This window comes from Oratosquilla oratoria, chromosome 18 (assembly GCF_046742065.1).
Source record: "Oratosquilla oratoria isolate Oo_2021 chromosome 18, ASM4674206v1, whole genome shotgun sequence".
Lineage (NCBI taxonomy): Eukaryota > Metazoa > Arthropoda > Malacostraca > Stomatopoda > Squillidae > Oratosquilla > Oratosquilla oratoria.
The window spans coordinates 64,798,949-64,812,131 of record NC_134794.1 but is presented as its reverse complement, the minus strand read 5'-3'; the positions used below and the strand labels follow the sequence as shown (position 1 = coordinate 64,812,131).

General features: G+C 44.9%; 1 protein-coding gene across 2 annotated transcripts in view; it reads right to left on the bottom strand.

Annotated features, from left to right (window-relative positions):
- Positions 1-5,948: 5,948 nt before the first annotated feature.
- LOC143035340 (uncharacterized) overlaps positions 5,949-13,183 on the bottom strand; it is a 481,331-nt gene continuing 474,096 nt past the window's right edge. For both annotated transcript variants that reach the window (XM_076202313.1, XM_076202314.1), the window contains exons 10-12: positions 11,209-11,369; positions 9,306-9,993; positions 5,949-9,150 (exon numbers count right to left, since the gene is read on the bottom strand). In XM_076202313.1, the coding sequence (XP_076058428.1) occupies positions 8,735-9,150; positions 9,306-9,993; positions 11,209-11,369 (1,265 nt within the window). In that variant the 3' untranslated portion in view covers positions 5,949-8,734. The remainder of the gene's footprint in view (positions 9,151-9,305; positions 9,994-11,208; positions 11,370-13,183) is intronic.

Below are 13,183 nucleotides of genomic sequence, written 5' to 3'. Positions count from 1 at the left end.
TTTGTGTTTATTTTCATGGTCTTTGATATTTGTTAACATTGTTCCATCACATGTGTCACTGTTTGATCAATTTGTTTGGGGCCAGTGCCTGTATGACCCATCATCCACAAGGAGCTAAGAGGAAAGGGAAACAAGGGTGGTTGATGGGAGTGGATGTGTGCTTTTTGATTTGGCTACCTCCCTTATAAGGGGGAAAAAGCCTTTGGTATATAGATAGCCACGTACCCTGTCTTGGGTACTGGCTGCATGTTTTTGAGAGGTTAAAATCTGCTCAGTAGCATGCAGCTGATACTTTAGGGTCTATATATAGTGCCCCTATGGACCAGAGCCACACATCACTTTGTGATATTGATGATATGGTTTGTCACAAATTCACCCCTTATCAGAAGGCCAGGAGAGTGCCCCTCACAGAGGACTTTGTAGTGTGGAATTTAATGAATCATACCCTTGGTTCAACTTCGCCGCTGGCAGGATTTGAATCAACATCCCCTCGACCTTCGCTGTAAGTAACGATGCTCTAACCTGCTCAGCCAGCGAGCTTTGTGATAAAGGAAATCTCTTCATAGAGAAATGATACTACTTTATTATACTGTGAATGCCCCTCCATTATGCTGTCCTGTACCATTTCTCTGAATATACATTTTCCTTTTTGCCAAACCTTGTGGTAGAGGAGAAAGAATACTGCTGAGTGTTCCCACTTGGCTCATAAAAGGTGACAAAAATGGGACAAAAATAGGATTAGGCATACTACTCTCTGCAGCTCCAAAGGGGACATGCCTAAAAAAGTAAAGGCATAAGATGGTTTGGGAGGAGTTTTCCAACCAGAACCCTAAGGTTTGGGTCTTTTAATGTGCATGGTTATGGTACAGATGAGAGTGAAAGGGAAGAGGTAAGCAGTATGTTTGAGAAGATGGATGTGTTAGCATTGAGTTAAACTAAGTTGAAAGGAAGGGGCAAGTTTGAATTTGGGAGTGTAGTGGGAAGGTTGTCTGGAGTAAAGAGATGAAGAAGGAGAGAAGGGTTGACCATACTAGTAAGTGAAGAGATAGATAAGCATGTGGTGGAGTGAAAGGAGGTTTCTTCAAGGTTATTGTGGATGAAGGTGAAACTGGGAAGGGAGATGTGGGTCTTTGTAAGTGCATATGAGCCTGGTTAGTGAGAAAAGTATAGAGGAAAGTGAGGCTTTTTAGGATAGATTTAAATGAGTACATAGAGAGTTTAAGGAGAAATGCTAGAGTAGGAGATGAACCAGTTGACGGATTGGTTGGGAAGCGTGGAATACCAGGAAAAAATTGTAGAGGAGAGTTAATGGTGGAGATGTGTCTAGAGAATTGATGATAGCAAATAAAGTGTTTAGGAAGAAAGTCAAGCATAAGTACACATGGGAGAGGGTGGTAGATGAAGCTTTAACTTCTTTGATACAATGATGCCTACGTAGATGTCATGAGGCAGGAGTGGGTATGTGAGGATGCTGGTGTTGATGGCTTGATTATATTTATTAGTTGCAGTGGAGTTACTCCCGAATTCTGTGAACTGATTTGATCACGTTTTCTGTTTTTATTATTACTCAGAGTGAAGGAGAATGAGTAATACAGTGGTGACTATATTTTATAACAAGTAGTGTGATGCATCGTACATTAGGCATCGATGCTGCATGTGAGAATTTGACTTGTATTGAAGAGGTTAATGGACTATATAGTGGTAACCAGGAGAAGAGTAGGAAGAGTTTTGAATATGTTATTAGGGGAGAGAGTGGGGGAATATCAGATCAATTTTGATGGAAGGTTATTTGAGAGTGGAGGATAGATGGAGAAAAAGGACAAGGTAAGGAGGTGCTTAGAGTAAACTGGTTAAATGAGAAAGAAATGTGAGTATAAGAAACTGAGAGAAGAATGGGAGGGAGCGAAGGATAAAGTAGAACTAGGAGTGGAGGAGGAATGGGGATGTTTCCAGGAGGGAGTCACAAGGTGTGCAAAGATGGCATGTGGAACAAGGAGGATGGGAGGAAATAAAAGGAATGGTAGTGGTGGAATGATGAAGCAAAGAAGGTTGTAGAAGAAGAAATGAACATTCACAAATTGGTTGCAAACAGGACAAGAGAATATAAGAGGTGCAAAGAAGAGAGAGCATAAGATAAAGGAGGCAAAAAGGAGAACAGATGTGAAATGATGTAGGGGTATGTCAGAAAATTTTGAAAGTAATAAGATGTTTTGGGAGGAAATTAAGAGAAGAAGGTGAGGTGAATCAAGTAGAGAAGGTAAAAAGTACAGATTTAGAGATGATAATGGAAGAGACAGCAATAAGAGGAAGATAAGCAGAGTATTTTAGGGAGTTGCTAAATGTGAAGGAGGATAGGGAGGAAAAGGTAGTTTGCAGTGGGAAGAGCTAAGAAAATGAATGAGGAGAAATAGGATGAGGTGAAAGCAGTTATTAAAATGATGAGAGCAGATAAGGCACCTGTGTTAGATGGGTATCATGCAGAGTATCTAAAGAGGAGATACAATGATGGTGGACTAGCTGGTGAGGTTGTTTAATGTTTGTCTAAAAGAAGGTTATGCCAGAGAACTGGAGGAGTGCCTATATAGTTTTGATTTACAAGGGAAAAGGGAACAAATACGAGTAGTAGTTTTAGAAGGATAAATTTGTTTAGTGTAGTTGGGAAGACTTATTGGAGGGTTTTGATTGAGAGAATTAGGAGAGGAACAGAGGGAGTAATTAGTGAGGAACAGTGGGTTTAGGAAAGGTAGGTGTTGTGTGGATCAAATTTTTGTAGTAAGGTAGCTATGTGAGAAGCTTTAGGAAAAGGTAAGGATGTTTTTTGGGCCTTTATGGATTTGCAAAAGGCTTATGACAAGGTAGACAGGAAGGTGCTGTGGGAGGTATTGTAGATATATGGGATAGGAGGAAAGCTGTTAAGAACAGTTTAGAGTAGTAGAGCCTGTGTTTAGAGTTAGAAATGGAGAGTGAGTGTTTCAAGGTAAAGGTGGGACTTTGCTAGGGATGTATCATCTCGCAATGGCTGTTCAATTTATATATGGATGGGGTGGTGTGAAAGGTAAATGCAAGGTAACGGGCCAGGGATTGGAGATGGTTAAAGAAAATGAAGGAAAATGGAAGATAAGCCAGTTGTTTACTGATGACACTGCACTTGTAGCAGGATTAGAGGAGGGATTAAGGAAGTTAGTGACGGAGTTTGTGAAGGTGTGGAAAAGAAGGGAGTTTAAGATAAATATGGGTAAAAGTAAGGTGATGTATAAGGGAAGAGGCTGGCAGCAAATTGGAAGTGAGTATTAAGGGAGAGAGATCAGAGGAAATGGATAGCTTTAGATACTAGGGGTGAATATGGCAGGAAAGGGAGGAGTGGAGGTGGAGATAGAATGTAGATTGAGAGAAGCATGTAAATGCCTTGGAGGATTAAAAAATGTAATGAGAAATAGACATTTGGGAATGGATACTAAGAGGAGATTGTATGAAGGGGTGATTGTGCTGACAGCACTGTATGGGGTAGAAACATGGAACATAAGAAAGGAAGAGTTTATAAATGTGTTTGAGATGAATAGGGGTTACTAGGCTGGATAGAGTGAGGAATGAGGAGGTGCTGAGGAGAGTGGGGTGGAAAAGGAGTTGGGAGATATGGTTGATGAAAGAGTATTGAGATGGTTTAAACATATGGAAAGAATGGGTGAAGAAAGATTAGTAAAAGAGGTGTGGAAGGCAGAGGTGGATGGAATGAACATGAGGGGGGTGACCAAGGATGAGATGGATGTGGTAAAAGGGGTTTTAGGAAAGAGGGGGATGTCCGTTGAGGAAGGACGGGAAAAGACAGAAGATAGGGGTGAGTGGAGAATGGTTGTATATGGATGATGCTGTGATGCATGGAAGGGAGTGGGTGGGAGATGGGGGGTGAAGGAGTATGTATGAATGATATTTTGATGCAGCCCAAAGGGATTTCTCCCCATCTTCACTTTTTCTGCATATGAGGATGGAGAGGGGTGGTTGTTGATTAAATGAAACAGCCTTGGTGTAGATGTTCTGTGTTTTGCTACATTGCTTCTGACCCAGGGCAGTGGGCAAGATGCAGGGATAGCCCATCATCCAGGAGGGGCCAAGAAAAGAGGGAGGGAGGGGTGATGAATGGGAGTGGAGTATGTGGGGATGAAATTGGTGGGAGTGGATATATGCCTTTAACTTTGACTACCTCCCTTATAAAGGGTTAAAACTCCTTGGTATATAGGTAGCCTACATGGTGGTGAGGTTGATGGATAGCTAGGTAATACTGAGATAGATGGGATGGTTCAATGGGTTTTCATTGTGTATCATATGGGTGTAGATTGAGAGAAGGAATGCCTTATGGGATTAAAGAGTAATGAGAAATAGGCATTTGGGAATGGATGCAAAGAGGAGGTATATGAAGGGGTGGTTGTGGCAATAGCACTGTATGGAACAGAGATGCGGAATTTAAGAGAGGCAGAGAGGATAGTGGGTGGGATATAGGGATGACCCATCATCCATGAGGAGCTAAGATGAAAGGGAGGAAAGAGTGGTGGACTGGGTGGGAATGGGTATTTACCTTTTGACTTTGGTTGTGAGGGGATGGAGAGATCAGGGTCACCATTGAGGTGAAGTTGCCTTGCTTTGGATTTAGTGTCTTGCTACATTGCTACTGACCCAGGGCAGTGGGCGGGATACAGGGATGACCCGTTATCCATGAGGAACTAAGAAGAGAAGGAGGAAGGGGTGGTGGAGAGGAGTGGAATGGATGGGATTAGGTATGTGCCTTTGACTTGGCTACTTATCTTATAAAAGGGAAAAAGCTCTTGGTATATAGACTGGCTACCTCCCTTGTAAGAGGAAAAAAGCCCTTGGTATATAGATAGATGATGTGGGTGTGGTTTACCTCTCAAACAGTACCAGCTGAACTTTAAAAGCTTACTACTCAAATATATACAAAATCCTGCCAGCTGCACTATGCAATACACTCATACCCAGATCACTAAACAAGTTCTTCAAGACAGACCACCAAACTTAATGCTTCACCAAATCCTCCCCTCCCTCTGACACCAGCCCCACAGAAAAGTCCTTTTCAAGAGAAATAAGAATCACACAAACATATGTGCATTTAGAACACCATCCAGCTCTACCACATTACCAACACAGAATAAGGTTGACCACCAGAATCAAATTGCCCTAGGTGCAACCACCACACAGAAGATGCTGAACATTTCATCCTACACTGCCTCACAGTAAGAATCCCTAAACAACAACAACAATATTTCTTGTCTAAGTGATCTATGGGCCTGTCCAGCAGCTGTTACTGGTTACTGAGTGGCTGTGGGTTTCTTGCAAGAGATCTGATAATGGATTACAAAGGATTACAAAGGCGGAGCATGCCGACAGGAGACCCCTTGGTCCATATCTAGGTCGGGTGTGTGCTTTGACTCGGCCTTCCTTTTATAAAAGGAAAGGGCCTTTGGTGTGTAGGTAGGTTGGGATGCGGGTGAGGGTGGCTAGTTCAAAGCACCCACCCATTGCATACACATCTTTAATGCCCTTTGTATCTCAGCACCTTGTGGAAGAAATCATGCCTTTTCTCCCCCACCACACTGCTCAGGTCAAAGGTAATGCAGCAAGATGGTCCCTCCACAATAGGGCCCAACTGTCACAGTTGCAGAGGCTTGTGCAAGGGTAGGGAATGGAAGAGTGAGTGGTTAGGTGAAGGTGGAGCTGCACCAAGATTGTGTAATATCACTGGTTGTTCAACATGTATATGGATGGGGTGGTAAGAGGTAAACATGAGGGTGAAAAGAGAGAGGGGTGGTGAATGGGAGTGGAGTATGTGGGGATGAAATGGACAGAAGTGGATTTATGCCTTTGACTTACCTCCCTTGTAAGGGGGAAAAACCCCTTGGTATATGTACGTATGTAAAAAGTAAAACATTCAGTTGGGGATCGATCGTTTATTCATTGAAAATATAAGTTACCCACTTGTATTTTATACATTCATTCTATTTAAATATATTTCATACTTCAGTCGAAATATAATCCAACCTGAAAAAGCAAATAAATGTTCACACATTTCTTTTGACAATTTTAGATTGGCCAGATACACACGAGTGGGTCATGTTCATTCAGATTCATTTAGTTCACCTAAGTGCTCACATTCATGTGTTATTTCTAGTTTCTAAACATGTATATAATATCTGGGAATCTCTTCAGATGCACACTTCATACTCATATTCATGTGTTATTTCTTCTAGTTCCTGAACATGTAAATAATATCTGGAAATCTCTTCAGATGCACACTTTTATGAAAACAACAAGAGATTTCTCTATGTCAAGAGATATGTTCTTCATTGCAGAGTTCAACCATAGCAAGTCTTTGTACACTTCAAGCAAATATCAGCTGAAAGTTGATGATCCGAGATCACACCAATATCATATAGGAACTCAAAGATATAGTATATGTATGTATATACATTCCTTTCATAGTTTGGGAATGCATGCTGGATAAGCAGGCACACAGAGTATACATTCCCTTTCTTTCATAGTCCTGGACATTAACTGGATAAGGACTTGCATACTTCCAGTACACATTCTCTCCATTTGTAGTCTTGAGATACATGCTGGATGCGAGGGGGCACACATCCATGACACTGGTACCAAAGATTCCTGATACTATCCTTTATCCAGAAATGGCAATAAGTGGTGTCTCACTTTTCTGGTATTGGTAATCACAAATATGTGTTTATGCCCGAGTTTTAGTTCCATTCCAGTTAGGGATCATAAAATTGGGCTTGTTACTTAAGTTGTGGATGTAAGTAGATATGAAGGTCAGCTTGTGCAGGCCAACAGTGATGGAGAACTTTATAAAGAGCCAACTGTGATAGAGTTCTTCATTGCGTGTTGTTGTTGATGTATATTCCTGGGGCAGAGGTGATGGGTCCTGCTCCACACCATTGTCTCCCAAATCACGACCCCACCGCACCCCACCCGACCCCCATCCCCTATATTCACTCCCTACAGAACCAAGGGATAAATGGGGAAGGGAAAAGAAACCCTTTGCTTCTACAGACAAGTGATGTAGACACTTGTCAATTGTTTGTGTCATTTTGACATTTGGAAATAAACTCTCCTACTGGGATTCGAACCCTCGCCTGAGCGGCTTGCTTCGTAGAAGGCGAAGACCGTACCGTCACGTCACCACGACCCTTCAAAACAGAACGAATTGAGTTTATTTCCACACTTGTCAATGTTGCCACATTAAAGTGGGTCTGTGCTTCAATGCCCCCTAATCCTGAAGGGATCTAAAGGAAGTGGAGGGAAGAATTTATGGGAGGAAGCTAGCAATGATGGACATGAGACTTTGTGGTAGTCTGGCTTTATAGCAGTGGTAAACATGCCTTGTGAACCTAAGTTAGTTTAGCTAAATGTGTTCTCTGACACAAGACCTTTTGCAGCAATCAGCGACTTCATGTTGCCTGAAAAGAGTTACCGTATGCCCAATAAGTTAGTCACAAATTAGAATTAATGTGCTGCACTTTGTAATGCAAAGCCACATACAATGCAGGAACATTTGTCCTGGTTTTCATTTATGAAGGCAGGAGAGATACATTGGGTGTCCACAATGGAGCTTACCAGTAACGGTTCACCTAAGCACTGTAGACCAGTAAGCCTTATTGGTGACCCATGGGCCTGTCCCGGATTGTTTAAAGCTTTCTCAGGGGGACCACACACCAGACACTAGTAATGGGTGCTATATGATTTTATTCAGTTTCAAAGTGATCTCCAAAAGGTTCACGATTGGCATTATGCGAATATGGGAATAGAACCACTGGTCCGAGTTCATTGCCCTGGGATATTTAAGTCCTAGCCTACCTTGGTGACATTACCGAACAGAGATCAGAAATTCGTTGAACCTCCTCTGTACTGGTCACTATTTTTACTTTCATTCTGGACAATGCCAGGCTGTTTAGCAAACGGCTTGTCGGGGGAACTCGGTACGTCTGCGTACAGTTGCCACAATAAAGATTAGTGTCCATTTTCTAGCCGGTTCAATCAAGCACAACATTCACCTAAGTACACGAACGAAAAGATGTGGAAAATCATGATAAAGCCTCGTTGACATAGGCCTAGTTCAGTAGCCGCTAGTGCTGAAAGCGACTTGTAAACTACCTCTCTACTTGCCCAATGTCAACAGAAAGATAGTCAACTTGCCTCCAAACTATCCTAGTGTCAACACTTACTTGCCGGGTAATTTAACTTGCAGTTAGCGGTAGTGGCGACTAAACTAGCCCCGTGTCAATGAAGCTTAACACTTGTTGAATGGCACCAGAGATCAAGCCTGGAGAGGTTCCTTGATCCATCAAGCTCTCCTGCACCACAGTCCAAGGAAGTTCAAGACTTTGAACAGAATCCCCAACAAAGGCAACCCTTTCACCTCACCCCTGAACAATGGTGCCCAGCCTAATCTGCTTAGCCTATCCTGAACATATATGGATAGCCATAACTCGACCTATCCTATGCTATCTTTAACAAATCTAAACTAAGTGAGGCTACACTAATCTCTATCCAGGTCGGTACCCTCTCTAGAATAGCCAGGCACTTCCGGGTAGTGGAGGAGGGAAGGAGGAGTTGGTTTGTGTCGAAACTCCATCACAGCTTGGTTCATATCTCCATCTACATGTTTGGCGGTGTTGTAAGGCGGGCGTGCGAGGAGCGGGGTTTCTTTGTCCTGCTACGTGAGGACAGTGTCCTCCAAAGATGTCTTCGGCAGCAGGACTCTGTCGGGGTCCTGGTGCTGCTTCTGCTGCTGCTGGGCGAACCGGAGGTTTCTTCTCCAAGGTCTGCAATGCTTCATTTCGTCCCTTCGAAGACGCATGATCTTGGCCAATGCCCGGGGCTTGTACCTCCTGACGTAGCTTCCTTCTCCGACCACGAGGCGGACCTCTCGGCCGTCCCTCGAGGTCTCCGTGCGCCCCATCAGGAGGTAGGTGCGCCCAGGACGGAGCCTCGGGCACCTGCAGGCATTGTCCACCCACAGGAACTCCTTGTGGAGGAGGGGGACAGTGTTCTTGTAGGACTGATGGATGAGGACCACGTGGCGCATCTCCGACCCTAGTACCTCTGTGTTTTCCACCTCGACGCGTGATACTGCAAAGAAAGAAGGTAATGTTGAATGGGAACTAAATGATACTGCATCAAGGCAGACATGTGAAGTATATGCATCACTCTTATCTCCCGTGTACCCCCCCTCCCCCCCTCTCTCTCTCTCTCTCTCTCTCTTCCTCTCTCTCTGAGAAGCTCACCGAAGTCGCTCGTACAGAAGTTTTTCTTCGCTCTTCTGACGCGCCTGCAAGGTCCACATTCCTTCTTTACTTTCTCCTCTTTCCTCGAAGTCTTCTTCCTCTTCTTGTTCTTCCTCCTTCTCTCCCTCCTGTCCTGTCTCTCCTTGACCTTATCCTTCTTCTCGCCCTTCACACGTCTTTGCTTGGGATCCCTCGGGCCCCCGCGAGGCGATGATGCCTCTGAGGAGATGATGACGAATGGAGGGGATTCTGAGGAGGAGGAGGAGATGTAGGAGGTGCTGAGGGAGGGACGTCCCTCTTTAGAGGTATTGGTCCTGGGTTCCTGGTGGAGATCGGTAGAGGGCTGAAGGTGTGGCGGAGGTTGCAAGGGCGCGCCCGGCCGGGGGAGTTGGCTACCCTCCGTCGTGCCCTCTGGGGTCAACCTGCTGCTGGCGGTGTCGTTGACCTGAGGGGCGTCGTCTCCGGAAGGGAGGTGCTGTCTGACGATATCGATGTTGGTGATCACTGCCGGTCTGGGGGTCGTACTCGTCCGTCTGCTCGAGGATGAGGTGGTGGTGGTCGAGGGGGAGGTGGTGCTGGTGGAGGAGGACTTGGTCGGGAGAGGGACGATGAAGGGCAGGTGACCAGGGACGGTGTTCGGGGTCCAGTACTCGTAGCGGATGCCGGGGTTGTGCTCCCGAAGAAGGACCTGAAAAAGGATGGAAACTTCGTTTAGAGCAGTGGTTGTTCACCTTCTTCGTACCCCTTGATTATCTCAGAATTTTTTCCTCGTACCCACATCCAATATAAATACAATGCAAACATATGAAAAGGATTAGCGATGCAAACCTTACTGATAAATTATCAGATATATATAATGACTAAATTAAAGTCCTTTTTTATTTCAAAATAGAAATGTCAATTAGGAGGGTACAACGAATGCACATTATGCTTTCTCGTGGTAAATATGCAGTGCCATTGCACTGGCTACCATGTCTCGTACCCCCAGGTTTAAGGTTTCGTACCCCTCAGGGGTACAGGTACCCCAGGTTAAGAACCACTGGTTTAGAGAGAGAGAGAGAGAGAGAGAGAGAGGGTGGGAGGCAGAGGTGAATGAGGTATTATTGAATAGTGGAAGAAGGAGGGAGGTAGGTAGGAGAGGTGGAGGTACGCAAGGAGGTTCCCCAACCCACCTCTTCCCCTCCCCCTTCCTCCCTCTACTCACTTCTCCATCTCCCCCCCCACCTGGCTTTACCTACTTCCCTCTTTCCCTACCTCTTCTTCTACCTGCTTCTCCCTCCCCAACCCACCTTTCTCGCTCTACCTCTACCTCTGCCTACTTCCCTCCCTCCTTGTCTCCTCTCCCTACCTCCTTCTAAACCTACTCACTTCTCTTCCTACCTAACCATTATCTCTCCCCTTCTCCCTCGCCCTCTCCCTCTACCTTCCTTCCTACTTATCTCCCCTTCCCTCAACCTATCTACCTCTTCCCCCAACCTATCTCATGCTCCCTCTGCCTATCTCCTTCACTACATCCCTCTACCCTTCCCCCTTCTCTCTCTCTTTCTCTCTCTCTCTCTCTCTCTCTCTCTCTCTCTCTCTCTCTCTCTCTCTCCTCCTACCTACCTCCGTCTCTTCCTCTCCCTCCCTTTCCCTACTTACCTTCCTCGTCTCTCCCCCTCCCCTAGTCTTACCTACCTACCTACCTACCTACCTCCCCCTTTCCCCATCTGTCCCCCGTTTTCCTCTCTCTCCCTGTCCTACTTTCCTGCCCCCAATCAGAGGGAGTGCAGCAAACCCCAGGGTATGTATTATTTACTTAACTCTATTGGAAAAAGCCGGGCTTAATAAAGGCCTCACGATTCTTGAATATTGAATAACATTAACATGCATCTGACGTCAGCCTCGACGAAGTGGTGCTTACCATAAGGGTGAGGTCCTCAGTCGTCGGGCCGAGGGCAAAGAGTGTTTCGGACTCGTCCTGGGCCCTCGAGTACGAGAAGGAAGTTCCCCCGGCCTCGACGTCGCCCGGCCAGTCGATCAGCCAGTCGCCGTTGAGGATGTACTTGTTTCCCGCCTTCAGCGCTGCTCGAGGAATGAAAACAATGAAATTGACGGGCGATACTCAGAACGTAGTGAATGGGGCACAAAGTAACAGCGAACGTGTAAAGGTAGTAGGTTTTTTTTTTTCGCTGCGATTATCTTCCTACCTAACTTTTTGCCCTTGCGTAACCTTTAAAATAAATTGCATGTCTCAAGGAACCCCTGCGGAAAAAAAAACATATACCATATCTTTCTCATTTTATTTTCATCGTAATAATAGGTTAGATAGGATGTTGTCTATATATTACATTATTACAATAACCAAGAACATTTGAGTGTTTCACTATATTACGTATATGAAATCAAATAAAAAATCAAAAGTGCATTAGCTTATCTCACTTGTTCTCGCGGAACCCTTAGGGACCTTTTGCGGAACCTTAGGGTTCCGAGGAACCCTGGTTGAGAAACGCTGGTTCTAGTGCACCGACTCTATTTTCAGTGACTCTAGCGGCACTCGCTCCCAGCCAAAGATCACCATCATTCAAAAACAAAGAATTATTACTCTACACCAGTGGTTCTCAAACCTTTTCGTGAGCGACCCAGAATAAAGGAAAAACAAAATGGACAGTGATATATATATATATACCATTTACTTTGGGGGAAAAAATAATGTGTACCGCTTTTCTTTAACAAAACTAAATTAACAGAATCCATGGCACTGCATTTCCTTCAGAAAACTAAATTGATTAGTCAAGTATTTGAAATACTCTGAAAACGTGAGAATTTTCCGTGTCCCTGCGACCCGTCAAAATTGATCTCTCGACCCAACTTTGGGTCGCGACCCATAGTTTGAAAACCAGTGCTCTAGACAATCACACCAAGCAAAACGTTACACAAGATATGTGTAACATTTTTATTAAAGTCGAATGACAACAGATAATGCATTATGATGCCCCTCTCAAAATAAAGGACAATCTCGGACGAATAAGAATCGCCTGGCGGCAGTTATGGTGCAATAGGATTAGACCCGTCACCAATTTAACTTTGTTGAGCTCTGGCCAGTTACACTCAACAGGTTGAAGATGATTAAATAGCATTTGAATCACGTTGCCCCCTCTCCTCCTCCTCCTCCTCACCTCACTTCTCCAGCTGGTCCTCTCAATCCTCTCTTCCTCCTTCATCTCCTCCAACGTCAATTCTTCCCCTAGGATTTCCTCCACGCCGTCCCTCCATCTCTACTTCGGCCTCCCTCTAGACCAGGGGCTGGAAACTTCCGGCCTCCGGGCCGCATACGGTCCGCAAGATAATTTAGTCCGACCCGCGAGGAAACTCATAAACGTAATTTCATAAACTCATGAATGAGAGTATTTAAATTCAATGAAATATCACCCAACTCGACAGTGTAGGAGCATCATACTTATGAAATTAATGTTTTTAAATTATTCATTGTAATTGGTTGTTTTCCAAGTTCATAATTTTGTATTGCCCACTAATCATATTCAAAATATCTTGTCTTCTGGTCTCCAGCTCCATTCGCACACACACACACACACACACACACACACACACACACACACACACACACACACACACACACACACACACACACACACACGGCCCGGTGGCGGATTGGTAAGGCACTGGCCTCACAAGCCGGAGAACCGGGGTTCGATTCCCCGGCCGGGCGGAGACAAGTTGGGATTGTCTCCTTTCACGTGTAGCCCCTGTTCACCTAGCAGCGAGTAGGTACGGGACGTTAGTCAAGGAGTTGTGACCTTGCATTCCCGGTGTGTGGAGTGTGAGTGGTCTCAGGCCTACCCAGAGATCTGCTAATAATGAGCTCTGAGCTCACTGCC